At 47.1% G+C, this 19,969-nt stretch overlaps 1 protein-coding gene across 1 annotated transcript in view; it reads right to left on the bottom strand.

The window, feature by feature from the left end:
• The window catches only part of RUS5 (root UVB sensitive protein (Protein of unknown function, DUF647)), a 140,277-nt gene that overhangs the window by 90,702 nt on the left and 29,606 nt on the right, over positions 1-19,969 (bottom strand). The window contains exon 2 of the mRNA XM_087396226.1: positions 12,806-12,871. Within this exon, the coding sequence (XP_087252352.1) occupies positions 12,806-12,871 (66 nt within the window). The remainder of the gene's footprint in view (positions 1-12,805; positions 12,872-19,969) is intronic.

The following is a 19,969-nucleotide window of genomic DNA, read 5'->3' as shown; positions in this document are numbered from 1 at the left end:
ATGGCTGGCCATAGGAACACTAACCTCACAGAAAATTAACTAAATGCAAGAGATCCTCTCAGATAAGCTAGTTAGCCTCATGCTAAGTGAGCGGAACAGATTGGGCCTCAAGGCTATAGTGAAAGAAGATAATTTGTCCATATGGAGCCCCACACTCTCAAACCACCTATGTGTACATGCGTACCAGAGGCATCCTTAACTACTAAAAGTCATGGATGAAGTAACCTACCTTGGACTGAGGTCGAGGAACCATAATCCCTGACTCAGTAGAGGTATGTGACTACCTAGAATGCTGCATCAAGCTATATTGGAGGTGCCCCAAACTGAGCCAGAACGATCTGATGTGGGACTGATTGGTCTTGACAACAAACTGAAGATTGTCTATTTTCTATGAAACAATATCACGTTATGTGAAAAAACTTCATGACACAAAAATATATGTAGGCCATCTCCTAGTGGTTCTAGTGATGCCCTATAGGCCATGGTATGTGCCTTGTAGGCATAAATATAGGCACTTGTAGTGTTAGTGTCTTTTAGGCCACATAGGATACTTAGTCCTATGTGACACCTAGGGCACTTAGTCCTAGGTCTAGGTACAAGTACCTTGTACTCTCTATTTTCATTATCCTAGTTGACGTGACGGCTGATTATCATCGACTCTTTGTATTCTCTCTTTTGCCTATCGATGCTACAGTGGTATCAGAGCCGGATCTGCTTCCTGTTCCCGTACAGTCCATACAACTGCCCGTACATTTTCCGTACCAGTTGCATGTACATCTGCTGTACCTGCTCAACATTGTACCTACGATCCGTACACTCGTCGTACATTGCTGTACATGCGTTGTAGTACAACGTACATGCGTCGTACGTCCATCCTTGCATACAGTACTGCGTCGTACTATGCTCCATTGCGCCGCACTTTCCGTAGAGACGTACGATGTGTTCTGTACATGTCTCGTACATGTATCCGTACAATAGTACTGTGTCGTACAGTTTCCATGCATCGTACCAACACTGTACCTGTTTAGTACACTGTACTTACCTCGTAATTGCATCCGTACATCCGTACGTTGGATTCAGTTATCTACTTCGTACTGCATTCAGTACATCGTACTTGTCCAGTACCTGCTTTCGTATAGGCATCGTACAGCCTCCGTAGCGGCATCGTACCTGTTTCCGTACTGGCATCCATACAGTTGTATTTGCTCCGGGATTTGGGCTTTTAACATCATCTGGACCTTCAACCTGTCAATACAATACCTTGGACAAGGTTGACAACTGAAATCCTTCCAAAATTTGAAGTTTTCAGTTAATTTCAGGTTCAGGACTGTCACATTGTGCCACGTCATCACTCAGGTCAACAAAATTTGGGGCTTTTGTGTTGGAAGCTCAAATTCAACTGGTGTTTGGAACAGTAACTCATACTTTTGCAGTTTCAAGCCTTGAGGCTATACATTGGGTCAGATTATCATACATTGGGTCACATTTGCAAAAAAAAAATCAGCAAAATTTGGGGCTTTTCTGCATTTGCCCTCTTTTTGGCCTATTTGCCCTCATTAAATTTGGGGCTTTTGCCAAATTTACTGTTTTTGCAGTGAACATTTCCTGCCACAGTCACATTTGGGTCACATCTGCATTTGCCCTTTGATTTGGGTTGGAAATTTGCAGATATCCTTAAGTTCCAAGAACTTAAACTCGAACTGCTGCTGCTCCCCGCTGCTCCTGCTGCCCTCCTTCCTGCTCCCCTCCTTGCTGCCCCCTCCCTCCCCTCCTTGCTTCTCCTCCCTCCCCTCCCCTCCCCTCCTTGCTGCCCCCTCCCTCCCCTCCCCCCCCGACTCCCCTCCCTCGCTGCTGCAGCCCCCCCGTGCTGCCTCCTCCCCCGCGCGCTGCCTATTCCCTCCCCTCCCTCCTACCTGCTGCTCCCCCCGCCTCCTCCCTCCCCTCCCCCCTACCCCCCACCTCCCCCCCCCCCCCCCCGACTCCCCTCCCTCGCTGCTGCAGCCCCCCCCCGTGCTGCTGCAGCCTCCCCCCGCGCACTGCCTCCTCCCTCCGCGCGCTGCCTCCTCCCTCCCCTCCCCCCTACCTGCTGCTCCCCCCGCCTTCCCCCCCCCCCCCCCCCGCTCTTTCTTTGCTCCCCCCCCCCCCCTCCTCCACTCCTCCTCTCCTCTATCCCCCCTCCTCTCCTTTCCCTCCTCTCCTCTTGCTGCCCCCCCTAATTGCTGACTCCTCCTCTGCTCATCTTCTCTCTCCCTCCTTCCTTTCACCCTCTTTCCTCATCTAGAGTACCCTTTTATCCTTTAGGGGTCTCTTGGGCTACAGGAAAGCGGACGGAGTTCTTCCTTGCGTTTGAATCGGCCTTTTCCACCTCGATTGACGAATGGATTCCCACTCAGTCAATCCGTTACCGCCCACACTGGCCGTGAGAACCATCACTTTCTCAAAAAACGAGCTACAGCAGTTGCAAAAGGATTTGGAGCATGAGTGTTCCACGACTCTCTTCACACGCATCCATGGCTCCCACCCCTCCAGGTCACAAGCTAGAGATTGGATGCTTGCGGCGCTTCCTAAGGAGATCGCCCCGAACCTTGGCCGAGTTTCTATTTCTAGGCTACAGGAGGATTTTTTTGTTTCCCTTTCAACTGGGCTTTGACCCAGTTGAAGAGGACAAGCAGGGAGTTTCTGTTTTCATCAGGTTCCCTGGTCTCCCCTCAGTTTATCACCGGCTTCTTTTAGTTATTGGCGAGAGGTTTGGTGTGGTAGCAGAGATTCCCCCTCTTCCTGGTGAGCCCTCTTCGGCTGCTGAGGCGGTCAGGATGGATGGGGTACCCAGGGTTAGGGTCATTGTCTAGGACCCATGACCACATCATGCTACAGCGACCCGATGGGTCCTTCCACCAGAGATTTGAGGTTGCAGGTCGGCAGGACCAGTGCAGGATTTGCAGATCCTCGGGGCACTTTGCCAGAGATTGCCCAAAGAAGAAAAAGAGGCCCAGAAAGCAACCAACTCGTACTAGCTTATGACAGAGAGCAGGAGCAAGACCTACCGCTCCACAGGCACTGCCTCAGACACGGGCTCCCCCTCCTCCTAGGGCTACACGAGTCCCTCCTACACTCCGCACCACCTCTGGCCCACGTGGGTTCCGATAGGCCCTCTATTTCAGATCACACATCCGCTGCTTCGGAGGCTACCCCCTTGCAGCCTCAGGAGGAGACTAGTGTTCAAGAGCCTTGTTCGACTCCACCCCAGGATCAGGCCAGGATCAGGCTGTACCTTCCTCAGCAGCCCAGGTTGTTGGCACCTCATCCGCAGCACTTCCTAATCAGGACTCAGTACAAGTGCCTCCTTCTGTGGATAGAGGGAAGGGGGTCTTACATTCTCTCCCTACTTCGGTAGGAATCCTTCATACCCTCTCCCCAGGATTGGCTCAGCGGAACTCCTTTTCCGCTCTAGAGGACCCCTCTGACCTCCCAGGTGATGATTTTGTACCTTCCACTTTCAGAGAGCCAGTTATCGCATCCCTTTTGAGAGATCTTTCTCTCTCTCACCTGTGGACGGGTAAGGTATTCCAACCCGCTTCCTCCCACCGATGAGGATAGCCAGTTGGAATATACAGGGATTGGGCAGCATCCCTCATCGCCGTCGTAGACAGCTGATCAGGAATCAGCTCCATCCATGTGTTTCAGGTGGTTCCCTAGACATGCTTTTTCTTCAGGAACACAAACTGGATGTTAGAGATTGCTCCAAGTCAGGTAAGCTACTTTCAGGCCGAACTTTTTGGCTTCCTGCCTTGGGAACCAGAGGAGGTACATGCATATCAGTTTCAGATTCTATTCTCCCTTTGATCATTGGACACGGTACCATAACCCCCTCCAGGGCCCAGTGGGTTCTACTTTTGATTGATGGATGTAAGGTTGGTTTCCTCAACCTCTATGCTCCAAACAACAGAGGGGACCGTGTTCTGTTTTGGAAAGAGTTGCTCTCGTGGGCTGACATTGCAGATTCGTGGATTATTGGAGGTGACTTCGACATGGTTGAGGCACCTTCTGATAAGCAAGGGGGCAGAGAAGGTGGTATTCATTCCCTCGAGAGAGCAGCTTGGGATGCCTTCTTGTTCAGGTTTAGTGGCAGAGATGTTTGGTCAGATGATGCATTTCATGTTCAGTCTCAGTCACTTTTGTTTTCATGGTCGAACCATAGGGTGCAGATGCTTATCCATGCCCAGATTGACAGATTCTATGTGGATGACTGGGCTCTTGATAGAGGGGGGATAGTTTGCATTGCACCTGGTGTTTCCACTTCCGACCATTTTTCGATAGTTTTGTCCATCTCAGAGCCCCATCTGAGAGGACGGTTTCACAGTATCAGGATCCCCGATGCCTTATACACGGATGAGACCCTCACAGAGGCAGTCTTGGAGATCTGGGTTTCTCACATGCATGGGGGGGTGGCCGGTCCTTCACATGTGGCCACAGCACTTGCCAGTATCATCAACTTTTATCACTCCGTTACTAGTGCTCGGTGAGGTGAGGTACTCAAGCGAGAGATTGGTATCCGCCGGCAGTTGGTAGCCTTGTAGAGGGAGGAGCAGAAACAACCATCAGATGCTTGGGTACAGGAGCGCCTTGCTACGGCAAGGGCTCACTTGCAAACATTGCTTGATCAAAGAGCAGAGTATGCCTTCCATGCACGGGAGTCCTTTTGGATACAGATGGGAGGGAGAGTCAATAAACACTTTTTCTCTACACTTGGTCCCAGACATAGTAGAGAGAGTGTCAAGCAGCTCTGACGGCGTTTTGCAATCTCATCCGGATACCGTCATGCACTTAGCGACAGCTTTCTATGCCTCCCTTCTTTCCGCAAATCCTGACACACAGGCGAGAGATGTGGCTAGAGATGAGATTTGGCAGAGTTTACCTGTGTTGGTCACACCAGAGATGATATGCTCACTTGATGCACGCTTTACCAACACAGAGTTCAAGAGTGCTCTCTCCGCCCTTCATAAGGGCAAATGCCCTGGTTCCGATGGTCTTACTCCTCCTTTTTTTACAGCCTTTTGGGATATGATAGGTGATCATATTACTTCAGCCCTGCAGGGCATTTGGGACTCGGGTGAGATGCCTGACTCACTGACCGAGGGACTCATACACCTTATCCCGAAAGGTGGCAACATGAATTTTGTATCCCATTGGAGACCCATCACTCTTTTGGGCACTCTGTACAAAATCCTAGCCAAGGTGATTAGCATCCGGTTGCAGCCCCTTCTTCCAAACCTCATCCATGATACTCAGACAGGCTTTATGCATGGCACGAGCATATTTGATAATATATTTTCCTTTTGGGAAGCCACAGAGTGGGCTATGCAGAGCGGGCAGAGGCTGGCAGTTCTACTCCTGGACTTTGACAAAGCCTATGACAGAGTAGATTGGGGTTTTCTTGAGGGCACTCTTCTACGGTTTGGATTTTCAGATGCATGGATTAGAGGGGTAGCCTCCCTTTACAGATCAGCCCACAGCTAGGTTTTGATTGGAGGGGTAAGGGGTGACAGGCTTCAGATTTCCAAATCAGTTCGTCAGGGATGCCCTTTAGCCCCCTTCCTCTTTCTCTTTGTGGCAGAAGCTATGAGTATCTTCCTTAGATCTCAGGCTGAGCTCTATGGGTTGAGATTGCCCTTGAGACAGGAGCAGGAGCTTTTTGACTATGAGTTGGCTGATGACACTGCTATTTTTATTGAGGCCTCTTCGCAGTCACTTGATTCTTTCCGGACAGCCTTGGATATTTTTTGCTCAGCTGCGGGCACACATTAATTAGCATAAATCCTTTGGCTTTTGGATCAGTGATGAGGACACTCTAGGCTGGGGAGTTGACTTTGGCTTTTCTTGGATTCAGAGGGGTGTTCTTGTCAAATATTTGGGATGCCAAGTAGGATTGGGCCATCTCTCCAACACAGCAGTTTGCCCCAGTACTAGAAAGTATAAGGAAAAAGCTCCTTTTTTGGAGCTCAGCCAAACTCGACCTTGCCTCTAGAGTTGTGGTAGTGAACTAGGTTCTCTTGGCCACCGCCTGGTTTGTGTGTTCTTGCTAATGGGAAGTGCCCAGAGGTCTGCCATGCTCATCAGGTACACTATCGTTCCAAATGATTTGCTGCCTATCAATCTCTTCAAGGGTAGAGGGCGAACTCTTTGAAGAGTGTTCCTGAAGCTCCCCCAAGCTTTGACGATGGCAGTCATGAGAGGAGAGGCAGGAGACCTGAGAGAGGCAGAAGTAAAAATCCAGCGAGGGCTGTCCACCCAATCACCTCCTAAGGTAGGTGTGCAAGCTTGAATGCGTCCAAAAAAGAAATCCTTCCAAGGTTCCTGCCCAGGCATGAGTCCCCTCACCACCACCTTACAAAGCAATGCCCTGCACTGCCAGTCCGTGTCAATGATATTAAGGCCCCCTTCCCAAGTAGGGAGAATAATGGTCTCCCAGGCCACCCTCGCTGCAACATCTGCCGTGCCATCAAGTCCACTCCATAAAAAATTCTTGACTGGTCTAATGAGCTGAGTGATGCAATCCCTAGACCGCAGTGGTCTGGATGGGAGAGAGGCCCCACCTACACAGTAGGCACTTGGAAGGCTTTTATCAGGCTACCTGAGGATTAGAGGCTACAGTCCGTGAGTCACCTCAGAGGGGTAGCATGCAGGATTCAGCAGATAGATGCAGCCATCCCGGTGGATTGGACAGTTGAGATGCCTATTACTTCCACCACTTGGATGGGAGCTTTTTCGAGGACAACAGTTCCTCTACAGGTGATCGCTCTTCGAGGTCTTGGGGAAGCTGCTCTAGTCTTTGACGTTGGGGATGGAGGTATATTCTCTAGATCTACGGATGATATTCTTCTAGAGGTTGCCTTTCAGCCTGTCAGGATTGGTGGTTTTGTGGACCATGGAGTGGGTTTGCAGTGATACTTAGACCCCGATGCTCTACTCTTGGCCCTGGGATCCTGGAGGTTGTGGTTATATGGAGGTGCACCTATCAGGTGCTTGCAGTGGGACCCAGGAGAGTGGGAGTGGATAGATCATGGGCACCGAGAGAGGGGGATTTCCTTCTTTCGTTTCACAGTTGGTAATGCCAGGAGATTTCAGCTGAGCAGTAGAGGTTGGATTCCCTACAGAGCCCCCCGTTGGGATAGCTTCTTCATCACCGCAGATTTGCGTAGGAATTTCTAGAGGAGGCTCTAGAAATCCCTCAGAAATAGAAAGATCACTCTTTTCTTTTGGCTTTCTATTCATGGAGGGATTGCACTGTGTAGTGAACTAGTGGAGATCATGATTTGCGGCTTATCCATTTGCCCTCGCTGTCATTCTGCAAAGGAGTCAATGCGACATTGGCTTTGGGACTGCAATCAAGCGAGAATTGTTTGGAAAGGAGTTGCTCGGATACTCAGCATTTTTCATACTTCCCCTTTCTTCATGACTTGGGGCTCGGTCGCATGGTTATCCCTTACTGGGCCCCAGAAGTTTTATGAGGGTGAGCCTTCTTCTTGGGCACTCTCGATCCGCCGACAGGTGATAGAGCCCTGCTCTCTTCATGATGTACCACATATTCCTTTCAGGACTTCACATGTTTCAGTGGACACCTCTTGGGAGATTTTGGCTAGCATTTCCTCTTGGCACATTTGGAGAGCCAGATGCACAGAGGCCTTGGATGACACCCAGATACACCCATCACAGGTGTTCATGGGTATTTGGAGTGACACGGTTCACACTTTGATAGCCATATGGGCTAGCATGTGAGGCCCTTCACAGGCAGCCTCTTCTAGGAGGACTGTATTTCTTCGAGTTTGGAAGGTTCTCCCTTTTTCTCGGAGGTTGCTACCGGATTGAGATGGCACTATCAGCCCCAATCCTTTCTTTTTGGCTCTTGAGCTTTTCATGCATTGCATGGTGTTTCCCATATTCCCGTATGGAGCTTGCTCTAATGGTTTTCTTTAATACTTAATAGAAGTCTCTTTTTTGCAAAAAAAAAGAAATTTGCAGATATTTGCTGTCATTTTTTTGGACAGCCAGCTTTTGCAGTGATAGCCTTGAGGCTTTTGGGTTTTCAGGTCTCTCACAGGGTATCACATTTGCTATGGCTGGGAGCAATCAGGATCTATTTGGTGTTCTTCATGAAGATGATAAGTTGGATGGCACCAACTATCCGATGTGGTCTTATCTCATGAAACATATTGTTGTTGCAAAGCATTTGTGGAATATTGTTTCTAGGGTTGATCTGAGGCCAGCCAATGCTTCAATGGTTGCCTCTACTGCTGGTCCCTCTGTAGGGGGTACTCCTCCTGATGCCTCATCCTCTAGCACTCCTGTTGCTGCTCTTCCAACTCAGGAACAGTCAAGATGGGATGCAAGAGATGCAAATGCACATTCATGTATTGCTTTATCATGCAAGAGAATCATTATTCCACACATCCGGTCTTGCAGGACAGCAAAGGATGCTTGGGATAAATTGGCTTCTCTCTATCAGATTCGCAATGAAGCTCGTGTTGCATATTACAGGAAGTCAGTATGAATGAAGGTGACTCTATAGAAGGCAATTACAGGAAGTCAGTATGAATGAAGGTGACTCTATAGATGCATGCCTGACGAAGGTCAAGGACCTCATGGAACAACTTGCCAACATTGATGAGGTGGTGCCAAATTCACAGCTTGTCAGTACCACTTTGAATGGACTGCCAGATACATATCAAGGGTTTGCTACAATCCTTCGATTAGTGGCCATGGGTAATCCAGACCACTATTCTTTTGATCAGCTAGTTACTTTGCTTTTGCAGGAAGAGCAAAGTCGAGCTAATAGACAAGCCATTATTCCTGATCATGCATTTGCTTCACAGCAGACAGGAAGAGACAAGGCTTCCAAGCCTATGGGCAAGCCAAAATCTGCGCATAGCAGCTAAAATTCCTCGCATGCATCTAAAAATACAGCAAATAAGTCAAAGAAGAAAAGATGGAACTATTGTCACAAGCCTGGACATGACATTTCAGAATGCAGAAAGCACATTGCTTCAGAGAAAAAGAAAGCAGGATTGACACTTAATGCCTCACATGCTATTGAATCCCATGAGCCAGCAGATGCTTCACATGCACATGCTCTTCAGGATGATTGGGCATGGGCTGTCCATTGCTCATTTGATCCCTCCAAAGCTGATGCACTCTTTACTGCTAATGATGCACAGTCCTGGTACTTTGATAGTGGTGCTTTAAAGCATGTCACATCTTGCAAACAGTTGTTTCACTCTTTAGCTGATGCAGCTCGAGGGGGGAGTGTCACATGTGCTAATAATGCTTCATATGCTGTAAAAGGAATTGGAGATGTGCAGCTCACATCTATTTCAAGTCATCCTGTCACTTTGACAAATGTTCTCTTTGTGCCTGGAATTGAAGTCAACTTGATCTCAATTTCAGCAATTGCTACTTCAGGTTTCAGGGTGATTTTTGATGGCTACGATGCCTAGTTTATGATCTTCGTGATGACAATGCCATAGTTCTCACTGGCACTTTGCAAAAAGGGCTTTATCACCTTGATCATCACTCATCTGCACTTTCTATTGAAGCATTGGCTATTTCAGATTCACAGCTTGCTGAAACTCATCTTTGGCATGATAGAATGGGCCATCTCAATTATAGAGCTCTTGCAAAGCTACATTCACAGCAGATGGCAAATGATGTACCTCAAACTCACACAGTTTTCAAACATGTGTGTGAGGGTTGTCTTTTGGGTAAGATGCATCGATTTCCTTTTCAAAAGAATTGTCCAAAACTCTCACAAAGGAAATTGCAGCTAGTGCACAGTGATGTCTGTGGCCCAATGAGGACAAATGCCATTGGGGGGTACAAGTATTTCATGACTCTCATTGATGATTTCACAAGATATTGCTGGATATATTCTTTAAAAGCCAAATCTGAAGTTTTCTTATGCTTTTAGAGATGGCTGAATATGGTTGAGAATGAATCAGGATGCAAGCTTGTCACCCTCAACACAGATAGGGGGGGAGAGTATATGTCAGAGGAGTTTGATGCATTTCTGTCTTCACGGGGCATTATTCACTCATGTACTACTCCTTACACTCCTCAGCAAAATCCTGTTTCTGAAAGGAAACTATGTGCTGAATAGATCACCTACACGGGCATTGCAGACTGTTACACCTTATGAAGCATGTAAAGGCAGGAAGCCTTCACTTTCACACATGAGAGTTTTTGGGTCTCTTGCATATGTTCATGTACCATCTCAGTTGAGACATAAGCTTGATGACAAGGCAATCAAATGCATATTTATTGGTTACAGCCAGGAGAGCAGAGGGTATCGGTTATACCAACCAAATACTGGGAAGATTATTGTCAGTAGAGATGTAATCTTTGCTGAACATTCAGCTTCTCCTCTTGTGGACTGCAAAGCTAAGCCAGATGTTGACATGTTTGATGCCTTTGAATCTTGGTTACCTCTGCCATCCTCAGAAGAGGACTTTGACCAGGAACATGAGCCTCCTGTAGGCCCTCCACCAAGCAATAATCAGCCACTACCTCATGCTGATTTGCAGGTTTCTCTTCCGGCACAAAATGATCCCACTATTCATGATGCAGTCATTGAAGAAAGAGCTGTCAATAGACAACAAAGGCAAGTTCCCAGATGGCTTCTTGATACATTGAGGGACAGCAAACAAGATCAGCCTTTTGCTGCCCGGACAAGATCAGGAAATAGACAGCATGGTCACTTTCTTGAGTTTGCACTCCTTGCTACAGCTTGCAATGAAGAGCCTCTGTGCCATAAAGATGCTTTGGACAGCAAAGAGTGGATGGATGCAATGAGAGCTGAGTTACATTCCATTGCTAAAAATGACACATGGGAATTAGTAGATCTCCCTCCCAGCAAGCATGCCATTGGTACCCGGTGGGTCTACAAATTAAAAAGAAAATCTGATGGCAGCATAGATCGATACAAAGCCCGTCTTGTTGCAAAAGGGTATGGCCAACAACAAGGCATTGACTTTGAGGAGACATTTGCTCCCACATCCAGGATTACTACCATCAGATGTGTCATTGCCATCCCAGCCCATCATCATTGGCAAGTGCACCAACTTGACATCAAGACTGCTTTTCTTCATGGGGATCTGCAGGAAGAAGTATATGTCACACAACCTCCTGGCTTTGAGGTTGTTAATTCTGAAAATAAGGTATGCCGGCTTAGAAAAGCCCTTTATGGTTTGAAGCAGGCACCCAGGGCATGGTATGCCAAAATTCATGCACACTTACTATCCCTTGGTTTTCAAAATAGTCCCACAGAACCCACTCTTTATGTCCGTGGGAGTGGATCTGATTTTTTAGTGCTGATTTTACATGTGGATGATATGCTCATCACGGGCCCAGATACTCAGCAAATTGCAGCTTTCAAGGCTGATTTGCAGCAGATTTTTGACATGTCAGACATGGGACAGCTCCATTATTATTTGGGCATTCAGTTTGCTCATGTTGAGGGGGGTATCATGATGTCTCAGTCCAAGTATATTGGACAGCTCCTTGATCGTTTTCAGTTTGAGGATTGCAAGCCAATCTCTACTCCAGTGGACCCTGGCTTCAAATTCTCAGCTCATGATGGGAGCCCACCATGTGATATCACTCTTTATCAGCAGGCTGTTGGATGCCTTATTTATTTATGTCACACCAGACCTGACTTATAGTATGCAGTATCTGAGCTCAGCAGATTCATGCACATGCCCAGTTCACAGCATTGGCAGGCAGTGAAGAGAGTCTTCAGATATCTCAGAGGCACTCAGGATTAAGCCGGCTTCTATGGTGATCAGGGTTCACTTACCATGCATGCTTACACGGATAGTGATTGGGCAGGATGTTCCGACACCAGAGTGTCACATACTGGCAATTGTTTTTTGCTTGGCAATTCATGTATCTCTTGGCTAAGCAAGAAGCAACCAACAGTTGCCACATCTAGCTGTGAGGCTGAGTACAGGGCAGCTTTCACCGCTACAGTAGAGTGTGTTTGGCTTTGACAATTACTTACAAATCTTGGTATTCGCCAGACATCCTCCACTATTGTCTACACTGACAGCTAGAGTGCTTTGGCCATTGCGCGTAACCCAGTGTTTCATGCGCGTACCAAGCATATTGAAGTTCACTATCATTATGTTCGGGAGCGGCTGTTGTCAACAGGAGACATAGAGTTGTCCTATCTTCCCACAGAGGACAACATAGTAGATATGTTTACAAAGGCACTTCCTTGTCCCAAGTTCGAAGTCTTCCGACAGGCTTTACACTTGGTTCCCTTTGTTACATGATCTGACATCCTTGTACATTCATAGGTGGCTATATCCTTTTGGATGAACATGTGCCACCATGACCAGAAAATACCAAGTATTTTGAGACGTTTTTTAGAGCACTTCAGCCCATCCCATAGAGGGGGGTTTGTAGGCCATCTACTGGTGGTTCTAGTGATGCCCTATAGGCCATGGTATGTGCCTTGTAGGCATAAATATAGGCACTTGTAGTGTTAGTGCCTTTTAGGCCACATAGGACACTTAGTCCTATGTGACACCTAGGACACTTAGTCCTAGGTCTAGGTACAAGTACCTTGTACTCTCTATTTTCATTATCCTAGTTGACGTGACAGCGGCTGATTATCATCGACTCTTTGTATTCTCTCTTTTGCCTATCGATCCTACAATATATCCAACTTTGCAAATACCTATTCTACAGACTTTCTTTTGCTTTTTGTTATTTGAAGAGGAACATCTCGGTATAGAATGTGACATTGACTTACCTGCGGATAGTTGTGTTTCCGACCTTCTCGTGCGCTATCACAAAAATGTTTTCCCCTTCTGCTTCACTACACCAATATGCAAAAAGTTGTACTGAAATTTGTCAGTTTTAGACAATCACGTTCAACAGAGCAGCATACTTCACCAAAAACCAACGAAAAAAGGGCAATCCCCTTCAACACGTGCCTCAGGCTTAAAACCATTTAAAGAGTGGACCTTCCAAATGGATACACAAGAAAGATACTGGATGGAGGTGCCTAACGAGTTTAACAGAGGAAAGCATGGATGACACTACTATTTCACAAGATAGAATAAGAATAAAAGATCAAGAGCAAAAAATAATTCCACAGCAAATAGTCTGCAGTTCCTTCTGGACTCTAGGTACGGGCCTTATAGCACAAAAGACTTAGAATGCCAATAAATTTCAAAGACTATAACTATATATTTTACTTCCGCAATAATCTGAAACCTTTACAAACCAGCTCTCAGTGATCCCAGAGCTTAAAAGCACAGCAAGCCTGATGCAAAGAATGTCTGCATGCTACTTCAACTTCAAGGAAGCATTCACAAAGCCTTCACTCAATAATCATTGGTTTTTCAAGGTGTCAAACAAACAAACACACCGAATTAAGGCCTTGATTCGAGTTAAATCCGGAACCTACAAAGCCAGAACGGTTAACAATTTCACTTGCTTAGGTAATTTGTGCCAGTCAAAGACTGCTCAACAAGACTCTATGCTGTCCTTTGTAAAATTAAAAACATTCAAGCAAATAAAAACAGAGAAATGATAATTAAGAGTTAATTGCTGAAACGAATTCACTGTTTGTTTATCACATTTAGTTTCAATACGCCCCTGTACATTCCTGCCAATTGGGCCATGAAACTCGCCACTGTGGAGAAGTTCAAATGCACACTATGAGTTTTCTTTGGAGAGGGGAACCTAACAGAAAATCAATCAAACAAGAGCAATACTTTAGAGCCAATGGGAGGGGGGTCTAGGATTGAAAGAATTCTATCTCACTAGATGGCCTGGGGTTTTAAAGCCACAAAGAAGGGGCATGAAGAATGGAAAGTTCTACACATATATGGATTTGGGACCACCAATCCTGGGGGCAGAGGTTGGTTAGGGACGTGTCAAAGTCGGCTTTTGGAGAGCAGTAGGTTGCAATAATGAATATAAACTTTCTTGTGTAGGCATTGGCATGCACTGCAATAAATTTATTTTAATTTGTTACTCAAGCGATGTGGAGTGTTGATGTTTAGTTGTAGAGGATGGTGGTTCCCATGGAGTTTATTTGTTGTTAGTGTTTTTAACTTGATTGGCCATTGTAAAGTGATGGATCATGGGTTCTTGTTTCATTTAGGTAGAGGATATCTCCTGGATGTCTGAAGCTTGTAAGTTGGGGTCATGAGCAAGCTCCCCCCAGAAATAAAGATGGCTTTTGCGCTCTTGGAACAACCAGGAGATGGGGGTCTGATGGAATGACAGTATCAGAGGGAAGGAATGGGGTCCGGTCTGGTTTTAAATAACCTTGGGAAGGAATGGAGTCTGGATTGATGGAATGACAGTATCAGAGGGAAGGAATGGGGTCTGGTCGAAAAACTTTGGGAAGATCAACACCTGTCACAAAGATGTACAGTAACTGAAGTGATTGGAGGTAAGAGCTCATTATGAGGTGGGGGAGGCGAGAAATAAGTATCACCTTGGGAATAATGACAAAGCCAACTGGGTTCTCTTCAAGCACATAGGTGTTGATCTGTTAGCATAAACCATATGTACAAGGTGATGGTTGAGGAAGATGACACCTAAACCGGACGAAGTTGGAGGTCATGCACTACATATTTGTATCAAAGACTGCACCAGTGGATAGCTGAAAGCAGTCCCCCCTCCCCCCCCCCCAAAATAAGGGTATGCCCGACAAAAAAAAAAGTATGTTCATAAATAGATTAGCCTAAATGAGAAAATAACTCGACAGCATGGTGTGATGTAGATCAACAAGTTTATATGGTTGGTCTCTTTTTTTTTTGCAAAAAGAGAATTCTATTAAGTATTAAAGAAAACCGTTAGAGCAAGCTCCATACGGGATACACCATGCAATGCATGAAAAGCTCAAGAGCCAAAAAGAAAGGATTGGGGCTGATAGAAACCTCCGAGAAAAAGGGAGAACCCCTCCAAACTCAAAGAAATACAGTCCTTCTAGAAGAGGCTGCCCGTGAAGGGCCCTGCATGCTAGCCCATATGGCTATCAAAGTGTGAACCGTGTCAGTCCAAATACCCATGAACACCTGTGATGGGTGTATCTGGGTGCCATCCAAGGCCTCTGTACATCTGGCTCTCCAAATGTGCCAAGAGGAAATGCTAGCCAAAATCTCCCAAGAGGTGTCCACTGAAGCATGAGAAGCTCTAAAGGGAGTAAGTGGTACATCCTGAAGAGAGCACTCCCCACATCAAAGAGAGAGGATATGTCTGCAGTCCTTTCGTGAGTGTCCACCCAGGGTCGAGTCTGTCAAGTCGTGTCCTCTAGGTCTCTGGTCCCCTGTTGTCCCAGGGTTGTGTCACTAGGGGAAAAATCTGTGATCATGCTTTGATTGGGCTCAGCCCATTCCTCATGTGTTCTCCTTTGTGCTCGTATAAGCTGGTCTCTGTTCTCTGGGCCTCAAGGAGGAAAATAGCCACACTCTGCTGATCTGAATGCGTCGAGTGATCCTCTGTATTGGTCTCCTAACTATCGCATGAAGTGCAGATCCATCTCTCATGCAGGATGCCATGGGATGCCCTCTACCTACCTTTTCTCAACCCATCGCCTATGTGTAGATACCAAGAGAACTAACCAATCGAGATCTCAGTGCATGGTGTAGCCCAGTGGTTTGAAGAAACCCTCCTCTAAGATCCATAGGTAGTAATCTCTATAGAAGCTCAGTTTCATCGAAAGCTCAGTAGACGCTAACAGGTCCTGTAGGTGTGGAGCTGCAAGAGATGACTTTGATGACCTAGTTTACCTTGACAAGCCAGTGGAATGGATGGAGTCTTAAGGCTATACTGAAGCGGTGGCAATATGTCCATCTGTGATCCTAAGCCTGCAAACCATAGATGAAGTTAGGGCTAGCCATGGCAGTCTGCATCGTCTAATCCCCCTTGCCTCTAATGCCATAGATGAAGTCAGGGCTAGCATACCAATTCCTCTAATCCCCCTCGCCTCCAATGCCATAGCTGTGAAGCCAGAGCTAGCCATGGCAGTATGCATCGTCTAGATGTTGTGGTACCAAGTTTTTGACCTTATGGAGATACTTGACCACCTAGAAGATTCCATCGAGCTGTAGAGGGGTAGCCCCAAACTCTGCTGGTACAATTTGATGAGGAACGATGGCCTACTGTGGATCAAAAAAGCGAGAAGAAGAACCCGAAGTCTCTCTATGCGAGAGTCTACTTCAGGAGGGAGATGGGAGAAATAGCGAGGTTCGAGAATCTTGCAAATCTGAGACGGATCATATCAGTGGTGTGGAGGGAAGAACACACGAGGGTACGAGTTCAAAAACCTGATGCAAGCACACCGACGATATTCATTGTGGTATGCAATTTTCCTCGGACACATTGTAATATGCACATGAGGTCAGCGCAAAGACCCACAATCCCTATGAGACAATATAGGATGACTCAGCTCATTCACAACATGGAGTTTCAGCTCATCCATAGGTTGGAGATCTAGCAAGGATGTAGTTTCCATAGCAGTCTCCTTACAGCCATACCCTGGCCATGGCACCTAGAGAGTTACCTCTTATGGGTTTTCGGGTCTCCCACAAGGCAGTCAGCTGCAACATTATTGATGTCCACTTGGCATTGACATGAACCTCCGCCCATAGTGGGGATTTTGACATGTTATGTTCAAATGCTTCCTAGTTTATTCTTTCATTGTATAGAAAGAAAGAAAGAAAGAAAGTCTATTAACGTCCACGGGAGACCAAGAGGTCTATGGGACAACATGAAAGCCATCTAGTACATCAGCTTAGGGAGGGCGCAGGGCAGCTCCCAAGGAGTGCAAAAGCAGCTCCATTTATTTAGAGAGTACCTATATTGTAGCCTAGATAAAACATACACACATATTATATAGTTGGCCTTACATCAGTTTAAGACTGAGAGTCTTTTGGTTTTGATTTAAACTCTCTAATGAGTGCTATCCCGCCGTCCTGGTAGACTGCCCATTTACCATCCTTCCTGGCAGCCCGAACCTTTGCTAATTCCTTTGCCTTATCCTTCAATTGAGCCTTGGTGAGTTCCTCGGCTATCCATATCTTCGTCCCTTTCAGCTTGTGAGATTGCCGCAGAACTTTTATACGTATGTCTCGTGAGTTGAACGTAATGATAGCATGGCCATTACGTTGACCGATATGAACTACTCAAGCTTCACCGTCATCATCTAGGTTGTCAGGATTGTCACGATTGTCAGGTGGAGTTGACGCCATTGCACTTGTTTCAAATTTCATACAAATCACAGCAAGCATCCAGAACCGGGTGCCATAGATTTGTGTATATAGCCTCATGTGGGAGGATTTTCCCTTAAACATTGTGGTGGTACTTCGAGGGAAGCCACCTGAATGGAATAAGTGGGACTTGTATTGCAATGTCTCGTAGCTACAACCTCGTTCTGCCTCAATTTGGAGTCCGTGAGATGATGTCCTAAGCTGGCCCATGGTGATTTGTACTACCGGAGAGAGTATCCTGGTGCATGGATAAAGCTATGATCATCCACAGATGAAGGAAACACTCTATGTAGAAGGCCATCGTGGTCGCTTGTGGGTGTGTGGATGATGTCTAGTCTATGGCACATACAATCTCACGAATGATCCGATGGACCTCTCGTTGTGTCAGCGCAAGAAAGGGGCATCTAATGAGTTCTAGTATGGTGGTAGGTAGTCAATAGGCATGCGTTGCAATTGGAACCCTCTAGATACTCATGTGTTCCAATGCCTCTCATCTCCCTCAGTTGCAAACTGCACAAATGATGAAAGGGATTTCCATGGGAATCTCTATAGACCTACACATTGGTCCAACCAAGCTTTCTAACTCCCTGTCTATGTAGGTGATGATTAGCAATGATGCATTTGCATGTGCAACTGCACAAATGATGAAAGGGATTTCCATGGGAATCTCTATAGACCTACACATTGGTCCAACCAAGCTTTCTAACTCCCTGTCTATGTAGGTGATGATTAGCAATGATGCATTTGCATGTAGGGGTCTCGTTGCATGATATTACGTGGTGTGGATGTCTTCCCCTAGGTCATGTGACACATACCTCTCCCCCTAGGTCATATGAGATAGCATCATCACTTGTAGTCTCTCAAAACCCGTCCACGCATCCTCATGACCCAAAGAGCCCCTGCATACAATGCAATTGGTCTACCTAGAGAATCAAAGAGAAGGGATTTCGTGTTCACATCCTGGAAATTTGTTGGAAGCATTGTCTCTAGTCTCGACAAGGAAGCATACCCTCTCGTCAATCATGCATGTGCTACCGGTTTCATAGTAAAATTAGAGCCTATGCAAGTGCACCCTAAGTATACATATGATCTAACTATCTCAACTGGCTCTCTTGCAAGTGTGAAGGCTTCCTATTGAAGCTGAGCCTAATTAGTGTTGAAGATCATAATGTTGGTATTAATTAGGTTGACATTCATATCTCAACTCTTGCAAAAGGCCTGCAAAGCTGTCAGATGCATCCACATCCACATCCACAGAGCCATCTCAATAGCTCATCATGTGCATAAAGCAGTATGGGTATTTGTGGAATAAAACTTAGTGTATAGTTAGTAGGTGCATGAGTGGATGAAAACAAAAATCTACTACTACGAGAGAAATTTGAAAAAAATTGATGCTTTTATGCCTTCTCTGTCATCCAATAGTCTTTGTAGCCGCCATTGCTTTTCATGGTATCCTACTTGCATCCATCTTCTCAAGCTTATTGAGGTAGACCATGTATTGGCATAATGCTTCCCCCTCGAGAGGCTTCAGTGTTGTGGACTACATCATGGGATCCCTTGCCTTCACATCTCGCATCACTGACTTTACTGTAGCACCTCTCCCTCCAGGGGCTAATCATACCAATTTTTTCTTTATCATTTCTAACTCCCGCCGCACAGCACTTTCTACCCCGTTGAGTTCTTACTCCACCTACCATAATATATGCTTTGATCGCGATCACTCACCTACTTACTCTGGCCGTCTGTACATACTTCTCGCATACATTGACTTTATACCCCTATTAGAGGATCGTGCCTCCCTAGTCACTCGCTCACTATACAAGGTTTCTCTTAATGCCTTCCCCCACACCACCCGCTCTACCCGCCCACCACCACCTGGGACCGTACCTTGTAATATATGCCGTCAGCTCAGATTCACCTTGGAGCCCATGATCACCTGCAGCCGCTCGAATCTCTTCCACTCTGCTGCTGAAATATCACACCCACAATCTTTGTACTTCCAGGCCTCCGAGCTGCTGCTCCTCCCCATTCCCCTGCTGCTCCCCCTCCCTCAGCCCGTCTCTCTCTCCCCTCAGCCTGTCCCTCGCCCCTCCCTGCTGCTCCCCCCCTCCCCCCCTGCTGCTCCGCCCCCTCCCCCTGCTTGTCCCTCGTTCCCTCCCCCTGCCCTTCCGCCCCCTCTCCCTGCTTCCGCCCCCTCCCCCCTGCTGTCCTGCCCCCTCTCCCTGCCTCCGCCCCCTCCCCCCTGCTGCTCCGCCCCCTCTCCCTGCCTCCGCCCCCTCCCCCTTGCTGTTCTGCCCCTTCCCCCTGTCCCGCCCCCTCCCTTGCTTGCCCCTCGCCTCCCCCCTGCTGTCCCGCCCCCTCCCTGCTTGCTCTCCCGCCCCCTCTCTTCCTCTCACTCCTCTCTTTCTTCTCCTCTCCTTTCCCCCTCCCTCCCTCTCAGCTTGCCCCTCTCCCCTCTCAGCCCCAGCCCCTCTCCTCCTTCCCTCCCCTTCCCCCCTGCTTCCTCCTTGCCTCCTTTCCCCTCCCTTACCCCCCGCAGTTTTTTTGGAACGGAAGGAGCTTTTATTCTGTTCGAGTCGGCCTCCTCACCTTGATTGGCGATGGATACCCCATCAGCCAATCCTACTCCATCTCCACCGGCCGCGAAAACTATCACTTTCTCTAAAGACGAGTTGCAGCAGATCAAG

This window comes from Dipteris shenzhenensis, chromosome 1, assembly GCF_047967505.1.
Source record: "Dipteris shenzhenensis isolate YYH24624 ecotype China chromosome 1, Dip_SZ_1.0, whole genome shotgun sequence".
NCBI classification, from domain to species: Eukaryota; Viridiplantae; Streptophyta; class Polypodiopsida; order Gleicheniales; family Dipteridaceae; genus Dipteris; species Dipteris shenzhenensis.
This window is presented reverse-complemented; position numbering and strand designations above follow the sequence as displayed.